Source organism: Cygnus atratus, chromosome 1 (genome assembly GCF_013377495.2).
Source record: "Cygnus atratus isolate AKBS03 ecotype Queensland, Australia chromosome 1, CAtr_DNAZoo_HiC_assembly, whole genome shotgun sequence".
In the NCBI taxonomy this organism is placed as follows: Eukaryota; Metazoa; Chordata; class Aves; order Anseriformes; family Anatidae; genus Cygnus; species Cygnus atratus.
Genome location: NC_066362.1, coordinates 10,045,890 through 10,062,156, shown reverse-complemented (window position 1 = coordinate 10,062,156; position 16,267 = coordinate 10,045,890). Strand labels below are relative to the sequence as shown.

Sequence of the window (16,267 nt, the reverse complement as noted above, 5' to 3'; positions counted from 1 at the left end):
TAAAATACTTTCCTGTAAAGTTATTATTGTGTGAAGCCTTAGTGAAGTTTTGTGTTACTTTGGTGAACTGTGAAATTCTAATGCAAAGAGTTAAAAGAGATCCTTCTTTAAACAAAAAATTTATCAGGTATCTAAATGGAAATTACTTCAAATAAGAGCCAGAGCCCCAGTGGTGTCTTTCTTTAAGCTGGCAACCAAGATTATTTCTATGTTTTACTAGATGAATGATATTTTTGGTGAAGATTGCTGCATGCTACCTAATGTGGGACCAGGAAGCTGACTGTGACTCCTCAAATGTAATGCAAAAACAGATTAATAATTGACACTAGAAGAGAGGAATGAAGCATTCCTCATGCCATCAGTCCTTGGGCTGAACTGTCAGTTAAGATAGAACTCTTACTCTGCAAAGTGATTCTTCACTGCAAAACTGTCACATTTTTTTTTTTCTTTAAACTCTATTAACCTCATCTGTTTCAATAATGCCTACAACCACCAAAATCTGTCAATCTAAATTATTTGGAGACAAAATTATTCTTTAGCTCAATTTCTTAACTTTGTACATTGATCAAAGGCTCTCTTCTTGGATGTTAATACAGATTAATAAACTGTAAAATCAGTGTTATTAGCAGATACTCTCAGTATCTCATCTGGAGAAAAAGCTACTTTTTTTTCTTTTTTTCTTTTTTTTTTTTTTTTTCTCAGCACAGACAGCTAGAGCACTGCAGAGTGTCCTGCTCAGCCAGCTGTGAGCAGCAGTTACTCCATCATTTTCAGTCTGTGGTGCTGTAAGCAAATTCCTATGAATAAGGTGTGTGGTGTGTCACGTCAGGAAACTGCTGATGGAAAATGTTGGGTAAAAGAGATTTGGGAAAAGAGAGGTCAAGCTCTCCTTTATAGTTCATTACTATTAACTTCCATATACTCAACAACCTGTATTGAGGCTCTTTCATGTCTGCCCCAAACTAATCCATCACCTCAGTTCTCGTGATGGTTGAGTGACCCGTATGACTTCTGATATTTGCTGTTAGGGGTTTTGAGGTTATTTTTGTTTTGCTGTTTTTTGTTGTTGATTTCGGTTTGTTTGTTTGTTTGTTTTAGTCATGGTATGGCAAATACCTCATAGGTGAGGACAATCCATATAGACACAGAACTCCAAAACCCACGGAACCAAAGGCAGCATGGTGTTAGCACAAAAAAAGTGTGTCTATTCCTTCCCTTAAGCATGAATTTACTTAGTATGGCATACATCTCAACCATAACATATGTGGCTGCAAGGGTGGTTCACATCTGGTCTCTTATTTTTATTGACTTCATTGTAAAATCTAGTGCCTGGAGTAATTTCTTATAGCTGGTGGATTTCTAAAATCTAGAATTTAGTTTAATGTGCCAAATAAGCTTGAATTAGGCATTTATAAGTGGCTTAATTGTTGTTCTACATCCATTTATAATCAGAATATAATTATTTCTTTTGACAGAGCTGTATCCAGATGATATATTCAGTATGCCATATTTTTAGTTTCTGTACTGTTTTCCCTAATTTACATCTTTTCCTATATTGATTGTTTTCTGAAATATCTCTTGGTGAATGGGTATAATGTGCCTAAGTTTAGATTCATGACTGGATTTTGAAAATTCTAAAGTTCAATGTTCTTATTTTTTTTTCTGTCTGCTCTATGAGAGTAATGAACTACCGCATCAGTTTGTGACAAGAGATGAAATCCAAAAATAGATTTTGAGCTGTTTTTGTGACAAACTCAAAATCTGGATACAGATAACTCCTCCATAACTCATGAGACACACGCATTTTCCATATGACTGTATTTTTTACAGACAAATCTAAACCTTTAAGCTACTGCTGCTGGTTATATAGGATGCTTATAAGTTCTGAAGATGTGGTGATGCCTGTTGCCAGACAATATTTTGTCTGTTAGAATAACCGAAGTAAGATTACACTCTGTAAAGTCACAAGTTAGAATTTTTTCCCTGCTCTCACATGCAAAGAACTAGTTTGTATATTGGTTTCCAGTCCTACCTTTTGTCTTTAACCAAATACAAATGTCTTAGGAACTTTAACAAGAAAGGCTGAGTTCACTCTGGTATCCTTCCAGTTTTACTAGACCTGAAAAAGGTCTGTGAAGGTTTGTAAGACTCAGAGCAATCACCACCTTTCTTGGACAATTGGGTTCCTATTCACATAAAGGACAAGTAACTAAAGTGAGATTAGGGCAAATCTACTTCTGAGTTAGAGCTTCTGCTGACAGCTGCCTGTGCCAGAAAATGCCTAAATTCTTAGGTTTTGACTTCAAAATTCTGGAGGGTGGTGTATTCGTCTCTAGGAAGTTGAATAATTTGCTATTGATTCACTACAGTATTTTTAGGCACAGAATTTGGATATTCTTTTCTGGTATCACAGAGGTGCCTGATAATACAAGGTATGCTCATGTTTCGCCTACGTGTACAGCATTTATTTGAATAGGAGCTTGGACAAGGGGAACTGGCATAATTTGAAAATCAAGTATCCCAAGTATCTAAATTATGGAAGAGCTATGGTTCACTTGATTCTTTGTTTCTTGCCTTTTGTTGTTTCAAATTATTTTCTGGTCCTCTTGCTTCTCATATGAGAAGTTTTGGCTTCTCATGTTTTCATATGCAAAGTCTTGCTGCCAATTACACATGATGCTGAAGTAATTTCAATTTATCTGAAGATCATTATCCAGTATGATCATTTGGCTTCTTACTGGGAGAGGAGAGGTATCGTTTTTAGATATTTCTCTGTTAACTCTCTATTCATTTTGCCAGGTATTTCGTACTTTCTAAGGACTATAACTTCAGTGATGTCTGGGCTGCCCAGCCATTGGGCTGGGAAGAACAGAAATAAGAAATGAAAGATTAAATCTCTAATATAGACTGCCTTCTCAGAGTGCACTGAATTTCTGTTCTTGGTGTAGCTTTGATTTCATTTTCACCTGCTAATATTATTTTAGCTGAGTTCCCCTACTGACAATAAATTTTCTCTACTTTGAAGGTGTGTTGATGGGTAAAGATTTGATAATCAGTAGCCAGCAATGCAGTGTTAACGTTACCACTGAGTAATATTGTTTTACTGCCTTCTCTACAGGCTGACATGAGCAAAAATTTCAGCTCAAGCATTCTAGTGAATAATATGTAAATGGTTGGAAGAGTTCTCAATTGCTTAAATGAATTGTTTCTAATGCTGAAAAAGTCAATCAGAACCATATCTCTGATGTAGGTTTTTTGTTGTTGTTTTCAAAAAATATATATATTTATTATTCTTACTGCAGTATTAGTTGAATGCATGTGCATGAATGGCAAAAAAAGATTTCTGTTCATGTTTTTGCTTGTGCTTTGGCTTATGGACCCAGTCAGAAAACTTTTTTATCCGGGGAAAACACGTAACTCATGCCTTAGTATAAATAATAATAATAATAATAATTAAATTCAATTTAAAAAAAAAAAAAAAAGAAAGAATGGGTGATATGATTGTACCTTTTTTTTTTTTTAGAAAATTCTTTTTTTTACAGTAGAAAAGATGGTTTTATTAAACATAATGTAAGAGAGATAATTCACATACGACTATAGCTATGAAGAGTCAAATCAGTCAGTAGGAAAATAGAAAGAATCCAAGGCTGTCAGACCCTGCAGCTATTCTTCTACAGTGAGTGGACATTAAAAACAAAAGCTGAAAAATAAAAAGATTTAGAACTAAAAAATGGGACTATGCAGTTCTGTGGTTCCTGTGGATAAAAGAACAGACTCAACTTTCTCTTGGCCATTAAATTGCAGAAACTGTGTTCTCTTCCTTTCAGTTGTGTGTTTCCCTTCACAGGTATCTGTCTAGAAGCCAAAACCAAAGTATCAAAACACATTGAAAGAATCCTGTTTGTAAGCCAAGCAGGAGGATGGAAAATTGCTTTTGAGCAGGAGTTCGGGAATAAGTTTTGAGACTTTGCCTGTAATTGCTTGGGAAAACAAAACAAAACAAAACAAATCAACAACAACAACAACAAAGAGTTCTCTAAAACTTGCAGTCTTGTGAAAAGCCCTGGGTAACAAAGAAGGCTGATAGCATCATTCTGGTTCCTCAGAGTAATGCAAGTCCATGGAAGCAGGTGAAACGACAAATCTACTTTGGAAATTTATCTGCTAAACAACAGATGACAGCGCATGTCACACACACAGTCTTCTGACAGAAGTTTATCTGCTCTTCATTCTCAGTTGGCTTCTGTTTCAAGTACTTCAAGCTCTCGCTGCCCCCAAATGCCTATTTACATACTTTCAAGAAACGGTTGCTCATGCTAAAAGCAAGTACTGCTCTGGCTTGCTCTGTGAAGTTCTGCAGAATGAAATCCTTTTGTCAAGACTGCTAGCTGCATCTTTTGGGAACTGGCAACAGAGTGTGGATAAATAATGAATAATCCATCAGCAAGGGATATGCACCAGGTCAGTTCTGATAGTCAGAATTCTTCCTCATACTGAACAGTATTTTATATCATGGTCTCACCTACTGCAGCCTCATCTGTGTATTAGGCACAGCTTTGACCACACACTGAGTAGTGATATTTTGTGAAATTTCAGTTCAACTCTTTGCAGAGCAATTTACCATTTGAAGTGAGTAATGGTGGCAGAATAGCAGTCATCCGAAAATGTGGTGATGGTATATCTTTACCCAGCAAAGAAATCCTGATGAAATAATTTTTTTCCTTGTGCTCCGTAGGCTTAGGCTACCATCTAATAGACTTTTGAAACAGGAGTTATCAAATGAAGAATCTGAGCAATTTCCTGAAATTGCATGTCATCTTAAAATGGTGGAAGAATAAATAGCAGGAATAGCCAAAGCAAAATGTGCCAGCTTTTAGACTGAAACAAGACTCAAAAGACAGCCTCAGATTATTGCTGTCTGCAGAGAGTGAGGATGTACTGTTCTTGTTTTGAAAATGATTCTTGGAAATCGGTTATTTGCAGCAATATTAAAGGCCATTTATCTGGTAAATTAAGAGACTGGTGAAGCTAGTCATAAAACAGCTTAGGGCAGTAAATTATGTAAGTGTGAAGAAAGCATCCTAAATTACTGTTTTATAAAAATGAAAATATGGCATTGCTTATTAGAAGTGTGAAAATAGGTATAGGCCTAAAGGGAGCCCAAGTGAGAAGGCATTTAAATCCACAGTCAACCCAATCCAAAAGTTTTATAGAACCTAGGAGTCAATTTGCTTTCACTCTACATTGTTGCTAACACCAGTAAATAGAAGTTAAGACAGTTCATGTCAATTTATAATTTATATTCTTTATTTTTTTTACAGCTAAGTGGCTAGAAATTACACAGTGCTGGCTCAGACCTGTATCATGGATTTTAGAGTGCTACCAATACCTTGTTGGTACATATATCAAATCTAATATTTGTGTAGCTTTAACCTGCTGCTATGCTGACACTCAAGTGAACTCTTGTCAAAGTTGCTTTACCAAAGAAGCCAAAAGCAGGCATGCTGCCTTTTGAGCTAAGGTGTTTCGAATTGGGGGTCTTCAAGAGGTATAATTTGATGGACTTATCTGGATACAATTACTAAAATGCTGATACACAGTGCATTTATTCTTGCAGGAAGTCACCAGTGTTAGGTCTGATAGACATCTCTCTGAACGATATAATCATTTGACACACAACTATTTGGGAAGTATTATCCTCTTACGGTATCACAAAAGCTTTTGGGTCATGGTAGAAAATGTAAAAGATTAAATGTTCTGTGTGAGATGGGAAATAGGCATTAGTTAGTATTGGAAGTTTTCAGAAAATCCCGTGATTTTAAAATGTCAGAGGCTGAAAAAATGGAAGTGTTCAGGGCCAGGCTGGATAGGATTTTGAGCAACCTGGTCTAGTGGGAGGTGTCCCTGCCCACGTCAGGGGGATTGGAACTAGGTGATCTATAAGGTTTCTTCCAACCCAAGCCGTTATATGATTCTATGAAAAACCTTTATCACATTAGGTGAACATATATACTGAATAAAATGTAGGAAATATAGATAGAAGTTGCTGTAGAAATGTATTGTGTGTACCACATTAAATTGTTCCCACCTCCTAGTGATAGTGGTACCAGCAGGTGTGTTTGGACATTGAACTGAAATACAATGTATTTTTAATAAATCTTGAAGAATTGCTAACTAATTCAGGTCAGGAGCAAAGCAGTACTTTCCTCCTTTTTTTTTTTTTTTTTTTTTGTGTGTGTGTGTGTGTGTGTGTGTGTTGTTGCTGTTGTTTGCTTAATTGATTGCTTTATTTTTGTTTTTGTTTTTTAATGTGTGCCAAATAGAAAAGGAGGTGCATATTAAGGCAGCTAAAAGCTCTGATCTCTTGGCATCCATCATTGTATGGATGTTCTAGCAAGAAGGTATTGACTCAGCTTCCCTCTCATGAGTGCCTGTCTGAAAGTGTAGAAAAAAATGGATATGACTACAATAACATTTGAGCTTTGCTACTTAGATATTAATTTACTGTGATCCAACTGGTGAATGTTTTTACTTTTTACTCTGATGTTGAAGGGAAATTTTGTTGTGCGTTGTCCTTCTAACTTGTCTAATTGGGAGTAATAAAAACTAAAGCATGTTGTTCACTTAAAAAAAAAATCAACTGTCTTTGAAAAGGCCTTTTACATAAAATGAGTAAATAACTATATTTCAGATACACCTACATGCATATACCCAGAAAAAAAACAATAGTTTTCATCTGAATATCTGTAACTGTTTAGTTATCTTTATATTTAAAACATAAGTGACCTAACAATAAATTCTACATAATGGGCAAGATCCTTCAGTGGGTTAAATTATTGACTTAGAAGGAGATGGACTATCAGTCCATCTTGAAAACTGACTCGTCTGGTGGATAAACCCTAATACTCAGCTTATGTTGAAAGGAATGCTTATTTTATGTGAATGTGTAATTGGCAGTGATTCAAATTTTTTTCACAGAAACAAATTCAAATGAACTCAAACCTAAGCACTGCTGTCTCCCTCTGGCTTGGATCCCTTGCAACTTCTACCTTCAAAGGTTTTGCTCTGAAATGTTATTGTTCCTCTCTGAAGGGTGTGAGGGGAATGTATGCAATTGGTTTCTTTGCAGATTGCACTCTTATCTCTCACAGGCAACAAGGAAATTATACTTCAGGGTTTATTTTTAATTAAATGTCGTAGTTGAATATTGGCTTTTACAAACGTGCTGAACAAAGACCAATGTCTTCTGTTGTATCTTCACCTTAAGTTTAAAACAGATTGCTTAAAATACATTTTCACTGTTTAAAATAAATACAGAATATAGTATTAGTATAGTACAGAAATAGTTCAGTCCAACAAACTTAAGGTGATGCAAGGCCCATGCATTCACAAAATACTGTACGTATACTGTGGATACTGTTTTTGTTTATGATTTCCTTTTCATTTCTTATCAAACATACAATTAATAAGTAACAAAATAAATCCAATAGTTCTAGGTTCTGGTCCTAGGTTCACAAGTAGAGAAAGATTTCTCTGAGGCATTCTAAGAATGACTGAAGGTACTTGTTTTGTTTTGTTTTCTTCAAGTGGCAATTCAATGCAAGAGGAAAAAAAAAGTACTGAGAGACTAGGTTAAAGGAAAAAATTCTTAAGTTAGGTGTAGAAAGACTGATAATCATGCAACAGAGTTTTTTTTTTCCCATTGACTTTGTGGAAATCTTGCTAGATTGCTATCACCTTGCATGCTTGGCCTAGAAAAAAACAAACAGCTTTTCTAAAAGGTGCTGTTCTCTGATAAATTCAGAGTGCTGTATAGTAGTGCTAATAGTAATAAAAATGTTGTATATTATCTGTAATTTTTTTTTTTTTAAGAAAGGGCTTTGAGATTTAGTGACCAAAAAAAACGCAAAATCATTGCTTACTACCTTGCTAAAATGACTGTTCCAATCCATAAAGACAATTCATAATGGGCTATTTTCCAGGTGCCGAGAAGTTAGGTTATGATAGGTGTGGGTAACACAGCCATGAACCATTCCTACAGAAATGAACTTGCAAACTGACTGATGGTGTCCTAATATTCATCGCTCACAACTGTCTCAACTTCTAGAATTTCTGAATTAGAGGGAAGACCTCTCTTTCCTTCACCTCCTGTTTTTCCTCCTCCTTATTTTTTCTTCTTTTTTTTTTTTTTTTTTTCCAAGAACTTTGAAAGCTGGTTTGAGTGTCTTAGCACCTTTTCCATTCAAGGTTATAATCTCTCCCACTTTAACTTGAATACTCGACAAAACTGCAGTTAATTAATCTTACCTTTTGTTCCTGTTAAAATGCATTTGAGATCCATTAAACTCAAAATGGTACTTATATGTGGCCTGCCTTATATGAATAAATTAGGACACACTAGTTTGGGAATTGTAAGAAGAGAAACAGATCTGAAACCAAACATAATATTTTTGAAGGCCACCATGGATTGTCTGTATTTGTCAGAAGTGAAAAGAAGTAAAAAAACAAAACTATCTTGTCTCCTCATAGCAACTCCAACCTCACTAATATATTAATATTAATGTGCATTTTTATTCCCAGGACTCTGTAAGATGCTTCTAATACTCCTATGAGCCAAATGCATATCAATACATATCCTTTTCACAATTTTAAAACAAAAGATGCTTGGTAGCAAAGGTACTTGAAGCCAACAGCCTGGCTCTATCATAAATACCATATATGTGAAACATGATTCAAGCTCATATGATAAGGAAAAGGTTTAAGCATTGTTCCTCTCTGCCAAAAGACACTGTAGGACTGCAAGACTTTATAATAAATGTCTACAGAAACAACACCTCAAAAGATCACAAGTTATTTAGATTTCTGTGGTACACATCCTAATAATAGGATGGACCTTTCAGTCGTGAACTAGTGTCATGATCTCCTTCAGCCTCGGCCTGAACTGAGTGTCTGGAGTTGAGTTGTAGGGAGAAGAATATGTGTGCCGCTGCACACATGCATGTTATATTTGTAACATGTAATATAATATATGCACATATTTAAGAGTTTTCAGATAAGAAAAAAAAAGTTATTATTTCTAAATACGATATTTAAAATTACTTGTTAAATCAGCCCTTGTTGATTAGCCATTTCAATATCACATTAATGACTCTTTGCATTTAATATTTATCCTTTGAAATATCATGTCCTCTTTCTTTCATACAACATTTTCAGACAGATCCTATGGCCCATGGTGTGTGATACTGTTAACAGAAAAACCTTTGATGATTTGCATGAGATTGGAAAGGGAATACAACACAAGAGAAGATCTGGGAGTCCAGTCTGTAAGTTTATTGGGATAATCCCTCAGATTTTTTGGAAATAAGCAAAATGCTCCAGATTTCAAAAGAACACTGTCAACTTGAACCAACTGAGATTCTGGCTCTTTATTTGTGATGAGTGGTTAAGTTGATGATATGCAGCACTTAGGTTTGATGGACAGGTGTCTACAGGTAGAAGAGAATTTAAGAGTCTGACGGAAAAGTTATCAAGAGATCAAGCTATACATGGATCAAAACTTTCCTTTCCACTGGTGGTTTAAAAAAAATTATCTCTGTTAATGGCATAACAATACAGAGAAAAAAAAATAAAAATGTTGATGTCCCAATTAGAATTCCAGAAACAAAAATGTGTAGTTAGGTTTTGTCACAAGATATGTTTAATCATGCTTAAGCAGACCAATGTGGTTGCATGTTTTTTGTTAGGTAACAACATGAGCAAAGTTTTTCATCAAAGATTTAAGTTCTCCAGTGGAATGGTAGTGTACACTTTTGTTGTTTTGTAATGTTTCTTAGCACAGTTTTTTTATGATAAGGAATTATGCGATGATGTAGAAAAATCAAGCAGAGTTCTTGATTTATGTTAACACAGCACTTAATGGAGGGGTAAAATAAATAATTAAATATTGTGATGAATTAGTAGACATGGCAAGAAGGATTTGGGATGTGGTTGGTTTCTTAACCATGTCTTTCTGCTCACCTCCTTCAGGCTTGACTGGTCCATCAGACATCACTTTCCTGAGGGCTAGTTGGCTTTGGTCTTTGTTGTCATTGGCTGGTGGAGGCAGATTGTCAGACTGAGTTCTTTGAATAGGGAGGACTCCTGCTATGCTGTGTCTGTGCTGCTTCCTGGCATGATTAGACTGACCGCTTTTATGTGCTGCTGTGGCAGTGTGGGTGAAATGGAAACCCAGAGTATGTATCCTCAGATGGAACCAGCTTAAATGTTATTCATGCAAACAGAAGTGTTTTTGTCTGTATTTAAATAAGTAGTGTTTTCAAACACCAAAGAGACACCACATGCACAGCATTAAAGAGTATTAAAACTGGCTGTTTCTTTTATTAATGATGGTGAAGACAAAGGAAATCATTTCCCCTTAGGTTTTGAATTATACCATGGTAAGTTTATGGCATATCATAATAAATCCTGAAGACAAACACAATGAATCCACTGTCAGAGAGTTTGAATTTGCCATTAACTAAATCCTCAACAACCAGAGGCTGGTCTTATATCTCTGGAGAGCTTTGCTTTTTTATTGAAAAGTTCTAATTTATTAATCTGTTTAAAGATGTCAGATAAAACCTATCCCGACCTTTAATCAACCTATGGTACAAAAATTACAAGAAGAATTGAACTATGAAGACTGACTTAGCTATCAACTCTGACTTTGACAACTTGTTAACAATGTCAAAAACTGATGTTGTAAATTATTTTATGTGTTTAATGGTTTTGTGTATTGTTGTTTTGTTCATCACTAATATGATATTATGTGAGAGACTAAGAAAGGTTGCATTACATTTCATTTCAAAAAAAATGTTAAATATTTACAACCATGCTTCAAAAATTGGTATCTTAACCATGCAGTTAAAAAAAATATATTTTTTTCAACTTTACATCTTTTTTTTTTTTCATCTTTAATATATGGTACTGTCCTGCTGATTAATATTCATAGTTATATCTTCTTGTTAGTGTGTCCTCCGTACTTGTTGTGTGCAACTTGCAAAGCTGGCAGCTGCATCTCTGCCGGTTTTGGTTACTTTGTTGGTCATTGTTTAGTGACATCAAAACACCACCACACAATGGAACTCTCTGTGAGTCATGCACAACTATGGAACATCATGGACCATGAGTGAAGGGAACGATGGAGAAACAGCCAGTTTCACTGCAGTCTATATAAATTAAAATAAATAAATAAATAAAAGACTTCTAAATACAAGAGAATATTGTAATTATATGTATTCACACACAGGCACACAAAGAAAGACATTGAAAAGAGTAAGCACAGTGTGCCAAGAACATTAAAAAGAATAAAAGGGAAGGACAGCAGGGAAAAAGGCAACAGATGAACATTAAGCTGCCATGCTGAGGAATTTATTTGCGTCTTTTACTTGGTTGAAGACGAAGCTGTTGGACAGCTGCTTCAGCAGCGGCGATGGCTGCCCCAGCATCTTCAAGGTGGGTTTGAGTAACGCTGGTTTTGCTTTGGCTGCGGGATGGCCCATGAGAGCGCAGATGTCCTTCAGAAGAAGATTTGGAGCTCCCTGGACTGCTGTGGGATTTCTCAATGGTGGGCACCTGCATGTCTAACAAGAAAATGGAGAAGCACAACTGCTGCATTTATTAAAAACAAACTCATTTTCTTTCTCTCAGTTTGCCTCTCTAGCTACATTCCAGAACAATGAATAAAGCTTTGCAACACCATTCAAAGTCTCAGGATATATTGTGATTAGGAAACTCTTATTAAGCATATTTTCTACTTCCTCACCATTCCCTGGCCCAGGGAACAATTCATTTGTTAATAGGTTTCTATCACCTGTTATTTATGCTTCCGGCACTGGTTCACACTGTTGGAACAATGGGGTAGCCTAAAGACTTTCCTGTTTTATGCTTCTCTAGTATGTAGAGGATAACCAGTATCCCTTATGCTGTTAATGAATTCTTATGTAATGCAAGAACTTTTACCCTCTGTCCTGCCAAATGAATGCTCTAATTTGCAAAACCCTCTGTAGTAACTTCTGATTTGGATATAGATCTTATATAGACACCATTTGCTAGCAAAACATTACTGAGAAATAGAGAAGAGATGGACCAAAGTCTTATCACCCTGAGCCTCTCATCTAGAGTGTTTTTGTGATTGCTATTGCTTTGATATTGCTACTGGCCACCAGTACTTAGTATAAGGAAAAAAAAAAAAAAGGGAAAGAAAGAAAGCAGAGAGAAATTTATTGGAGCAGGAGACATTGAGATCAATTCTCCTTTTGTAAGCCCTAGTATAATTCTACTGTATCAGCTCCACTGATTTCCAATGCATGTGAAATACGCTACAGCCCATTATCATTGACTGGATATGCATATGCATTATTACAGCATAATTGTTATTCTATAAAATATTAACGTGACATTTCCAGAAGATAAAATGCCATAGAATATTTAAAGAATGTGAAAAAATAGGAAGTTAAATATGTATTGAATTTGGCCAAGGCTACCAGAAAAAAATGAAAAAGGCACAGAATTTATAGTAGATGTGAAAAGCTCATAGAGCTTAGGTGTGGCTGTTTTAATGACACAAATACTCAGTGAGCTGTCCGGCACTGATTGGTTCGAATTAGGCCTCAGCACAGGTCTCTGATAAATTAACCACAGAGAGAAATAAGTCTTTAATAAAAGTTTATGCAAACTTCATAGCAGTATCTTTACGTTTCCATGAGAACTTAGAAATAGCAAAGGTTTTCCTGTCATCTGCAAAAACACTTCATATCAGGTGCACTGAGTCATTCCTACCCTTAGAGGGATCCGGGAAGATTCCATGACTTCTGCTCTTGATGACAGATGGTTTTGGAGATTGCTGGCTACTCTGTCCAGAATGAGATTTCCCATGATCAACGTTTTCACTCTGTTCTTTCAGAGGGTACCACCGAGGAGTGTTGTCAAGCTGAGAGACACTGGATAACTCAATCAATACCTATAAATGAATCAAAGCACAATATACGGCTTGTATCTGATCTATGTAGGATGGTTTACAGCAGAAGAGTCTACAGTTGTGCTACTAGAAGTTGCAATCAAATATAAACAGATAATGGCATAAAGGCTGTGTGCTATTAGATTCAGGACTCTCTGCTCATGCTCTAACCTAGCCTGATGTAAACCAGCTGTGGTTGGAAACACATTTGTTAGCATAGCGCTGTGTCTGCACTGATACATCTCAGCAGGATCTCAGTAGGGACTACTAGCTTATACATAACTCCATACCAAGATGGCTAAGGAGTAGCTTGTGAGCACTTGCTTGATAGCAAGGCAAAAGAGGGTACTAGTCATTCTACCTCTTCTATATCCTAACAGAAGAATTGGGCACAGCTATTTTCTCCTTTCTGTCAGGAAAGGGGCAAATAATTTCATATTTGTTTTAAATAAGGTCTTCAGTAGTATGAGACTGGGTCTTGTTGATTCTTTTCAAAATTCCACAAATTTGCAGAATTTGTAGGAAAAAAAAAAAAAAGAATAAAAGAACAGGTATACCTTTGCACTTCCAAAAATAATAGTAAAGTGCAATAGGCCCTTTAAGCCTCACACCTCAACAGGCAGGAAAAAGGAAGACAAAATCGTAATGTGGCAATTAAACTAGCAACATGCCAAAAATAAAAATAAAAAATAGCAAAAATATTGTAGCCAAAATCTTCTCTAGGCCACTTGGATTGCTACTAGGAGTTTTGGGAAATTTCTTTAAAAATAAATCCTAAAAAAAAAACAACACAATGGGAGCAATAAAGACCCTTCCACACTCAGTGGTTTTGTGGTAGAAAGGGCCAAGAGCTGCCCAGGGAAGTGGTTCAGTCACCATCCCTGGAGGTCTTTAAAGGACGTTTAGATGTTGAGCTTAGTGATATGGTTTAGTGGATGACTTGTTAGTGGTAGGTCAGAGGTTGGACTAGGTGATCTTGGAGGTCTCTTCCAACCTAGATGATTTTGTGATTCTGTGATTCTCTAAAGTACTAAAGAGTCATCACAGTCTTGAGTGAAGGAAAGGACAAAAATAGCCTTGCATTTATCTCTAAGGTGAGAGGGTTAAAAATAACGTAAAGTAGGGAAGTTTTAGAAGTGCTAGACAAATAAAGCATGTGATTACCTCAGGGAACTATTTCTTTGGCAGTTTATTGCAAGACCTTGAATAAAAGAAAGCACCTTGATGTTTAGAGATGGACAAGTTACTTTACATCTGTATTATTTATTTATTTTATTTTATTTTACTTTATTTTATTTTATTTTATTTTATTTTCTACGAGGTTAGAAGCATTTTTTCTTTCCTGTTTTTCTTTCAGCTTCATAGGTCATATATGTCCTGGCTTGGCCTCTCTGGTTAAGTCTAAAAGTAATCTACATGGATTAACTACTTAGCATGCTTTCTCATGTGTTTTTTGTTAATATTCTGGTGAATAACTTGCAAGACAGCATGGTGTAGTGGGTTTACATGGCAAGGTTTTGGTAGTGGGGGACTGCAGGTGTGGCTTCTGTGAGAAGAATCCAGAAGCTGCTCTATAAGGGCCAGTTTCAGCTGGCTCCAAAGGGACCCACCGCTGCCCAGAGCTGAGCCAATACACAATGATGTTTGTGCTTCTGTGAGAGCAGATTTAAGAAAGGGGGGAAAAAAACCAAACCCAACTGCCGCACAACAGCAGCTGGGAGAGTGAGGAGTGAGAAAGTGCCTTGCAGACCCAAAGGTCAGTGCAGAAGTAGGGCAGGAGGTGCTCCAGACACGCAGCGGAAGCTCCCCTGCGGCCTGTGGAGAGGTCCCTGGTGGAGCAGGCTGTCCACCTGCAGCCCCTGGCTCCCACGGCGGAGCGTATCTCCACACCACAGCCCACGGAGGAGCCCCTGCTGGAGCAGGTGGATGTGGCCTGGAGGAGACTGCGGCCCATGGAGAGCCCCCACAGGAGCAGGCACCGGGCCGGAGCTGCAGCCCATGGAGAGGAGCCCATGCAGGAGCAGGGGATCTGAGGGGAGCTGCCACTCATGGGGGACCCGTGCTGAAGCAGTTTGCTCCTGACGGATGGACCCCGTGGTACAGACCTACATTGAAGCAGTTCTTGAAGAGCTGCTGCCTGTGGGAAGTCCACACAGGATCAGTTTGGGAAGGATGGCATCCCGTGGGAGGGACCCCATGTGGAGCAGGGGAAGAGAGAGACTGTGAAGGAGCAGCGGAGATGAAATGTCATGGACTGACAGGGCCCCCATTCCCCCATTCACCTGCGCTGCTTGGGGGGAAGAGGTGGAAGAGGGTGAATGGGAGGAAGGTGTTTTTACTTTTTTTTCTCTGTTTCTCACTTCTCTAGCTTGTTAGTAATAGGCAATAAATGTCTCTAATCTCTCTACATTGAGTCTGTTTTGCCCATGACGATAATTGTTGCGATAATTGAGCGATCTCCCTGTCCTTATCTCAACCCTTGAGCCCTTTTCATCATATTTTCTCCTCCTTTCCCTTTGAGGAAGGGGAGTGAGAGAGCAGCTGTGGCGGAGCTCAGCTGCCCAGCTGGGTAAAACCACCACACATGGTTGAGGATTGTTCCTAATGGGCAATACTGGCTAGCAGCTCTATTTTGGAGAAGAGAGATGTATCTTGTCGATGTGAACCATAATGTGCCATGTACCTTCTGGGGCATGCAAGTGATGCTGAATTTATTCAGTTTTTCAGCAGTCTTTGATACCCATAAGTAGCTATGCTTGTGCCTTTGTGAAAGTCCATTACAAATTCCGTAGGGCAGAATTTGGATATCCCATTTTATTGAGTACCCTGGACTTCAAAATGGTCCTGAGGTACACTGGTTGGTCTTTTCCCAGCGTTCTTCCATGAAGTATGGTTTTCATGTTTAAGTTTGAATAATTCAATAAATAAAATAGTTCTAGAGGTTTAAAATATTTGAAGGCAAAGTTTAAATCTTCCTGTAGAAGCAGCTGCTGGAGCATCCATTTTCTAAATGTCATAAATGACAGTGACGTAAATATTCAGTAAAACCCAGCTTTTGGAAAAATATGCTGAACCCAACAGGAATACTGATGTGGCATGCAGGAAATAAGTAATCATGTAGCTGCTTCCTATACATTTATTTTAGTAATTGTTCAAATAGTGACGCTGATTGCTCAGTTTTATAATTACACAAATGGGTACTGGAGCTGAACTGAATGCCTTTTAGCTAAATTCGAATGCAGACTAAGCAGAGGAATTCGGAGTTACTCT

The 16,267-nt window shown here is 37.2% G+C and overlaps 1 protein-coding gene across 1 annotated transcript in view; it reads right to left on the bottom strand.

Moving 5' to 3' along the window:
* Window positions 1-16,267, bottom strand: part of PCLO (piccolo presynaptic cytomatrix protein) — a 368,631-nt gene that overhangs the window by 48,734 nt on the left and 303,630 nt on the right. The window contains exons 20-22 of the mRNA XM_050708091.1: window positions 12,820-13,000; window positions 11,427-11,621; window positions 10,018-10,200 (exon numbers count right to left, since the gene is read on the bottom strand). Coding sequence (XP_050564048.1) covers window positions 10,018-10,200; window positions 11,427-11,621; window positions 12,820-13,000 — 559 coding nt within the window. The remainder of the gene's footprint in view (window positions 1-10,017; window positions 10,201-11,426; window positions 11,622-12,819; window positions 13,001-16,267) is intronic.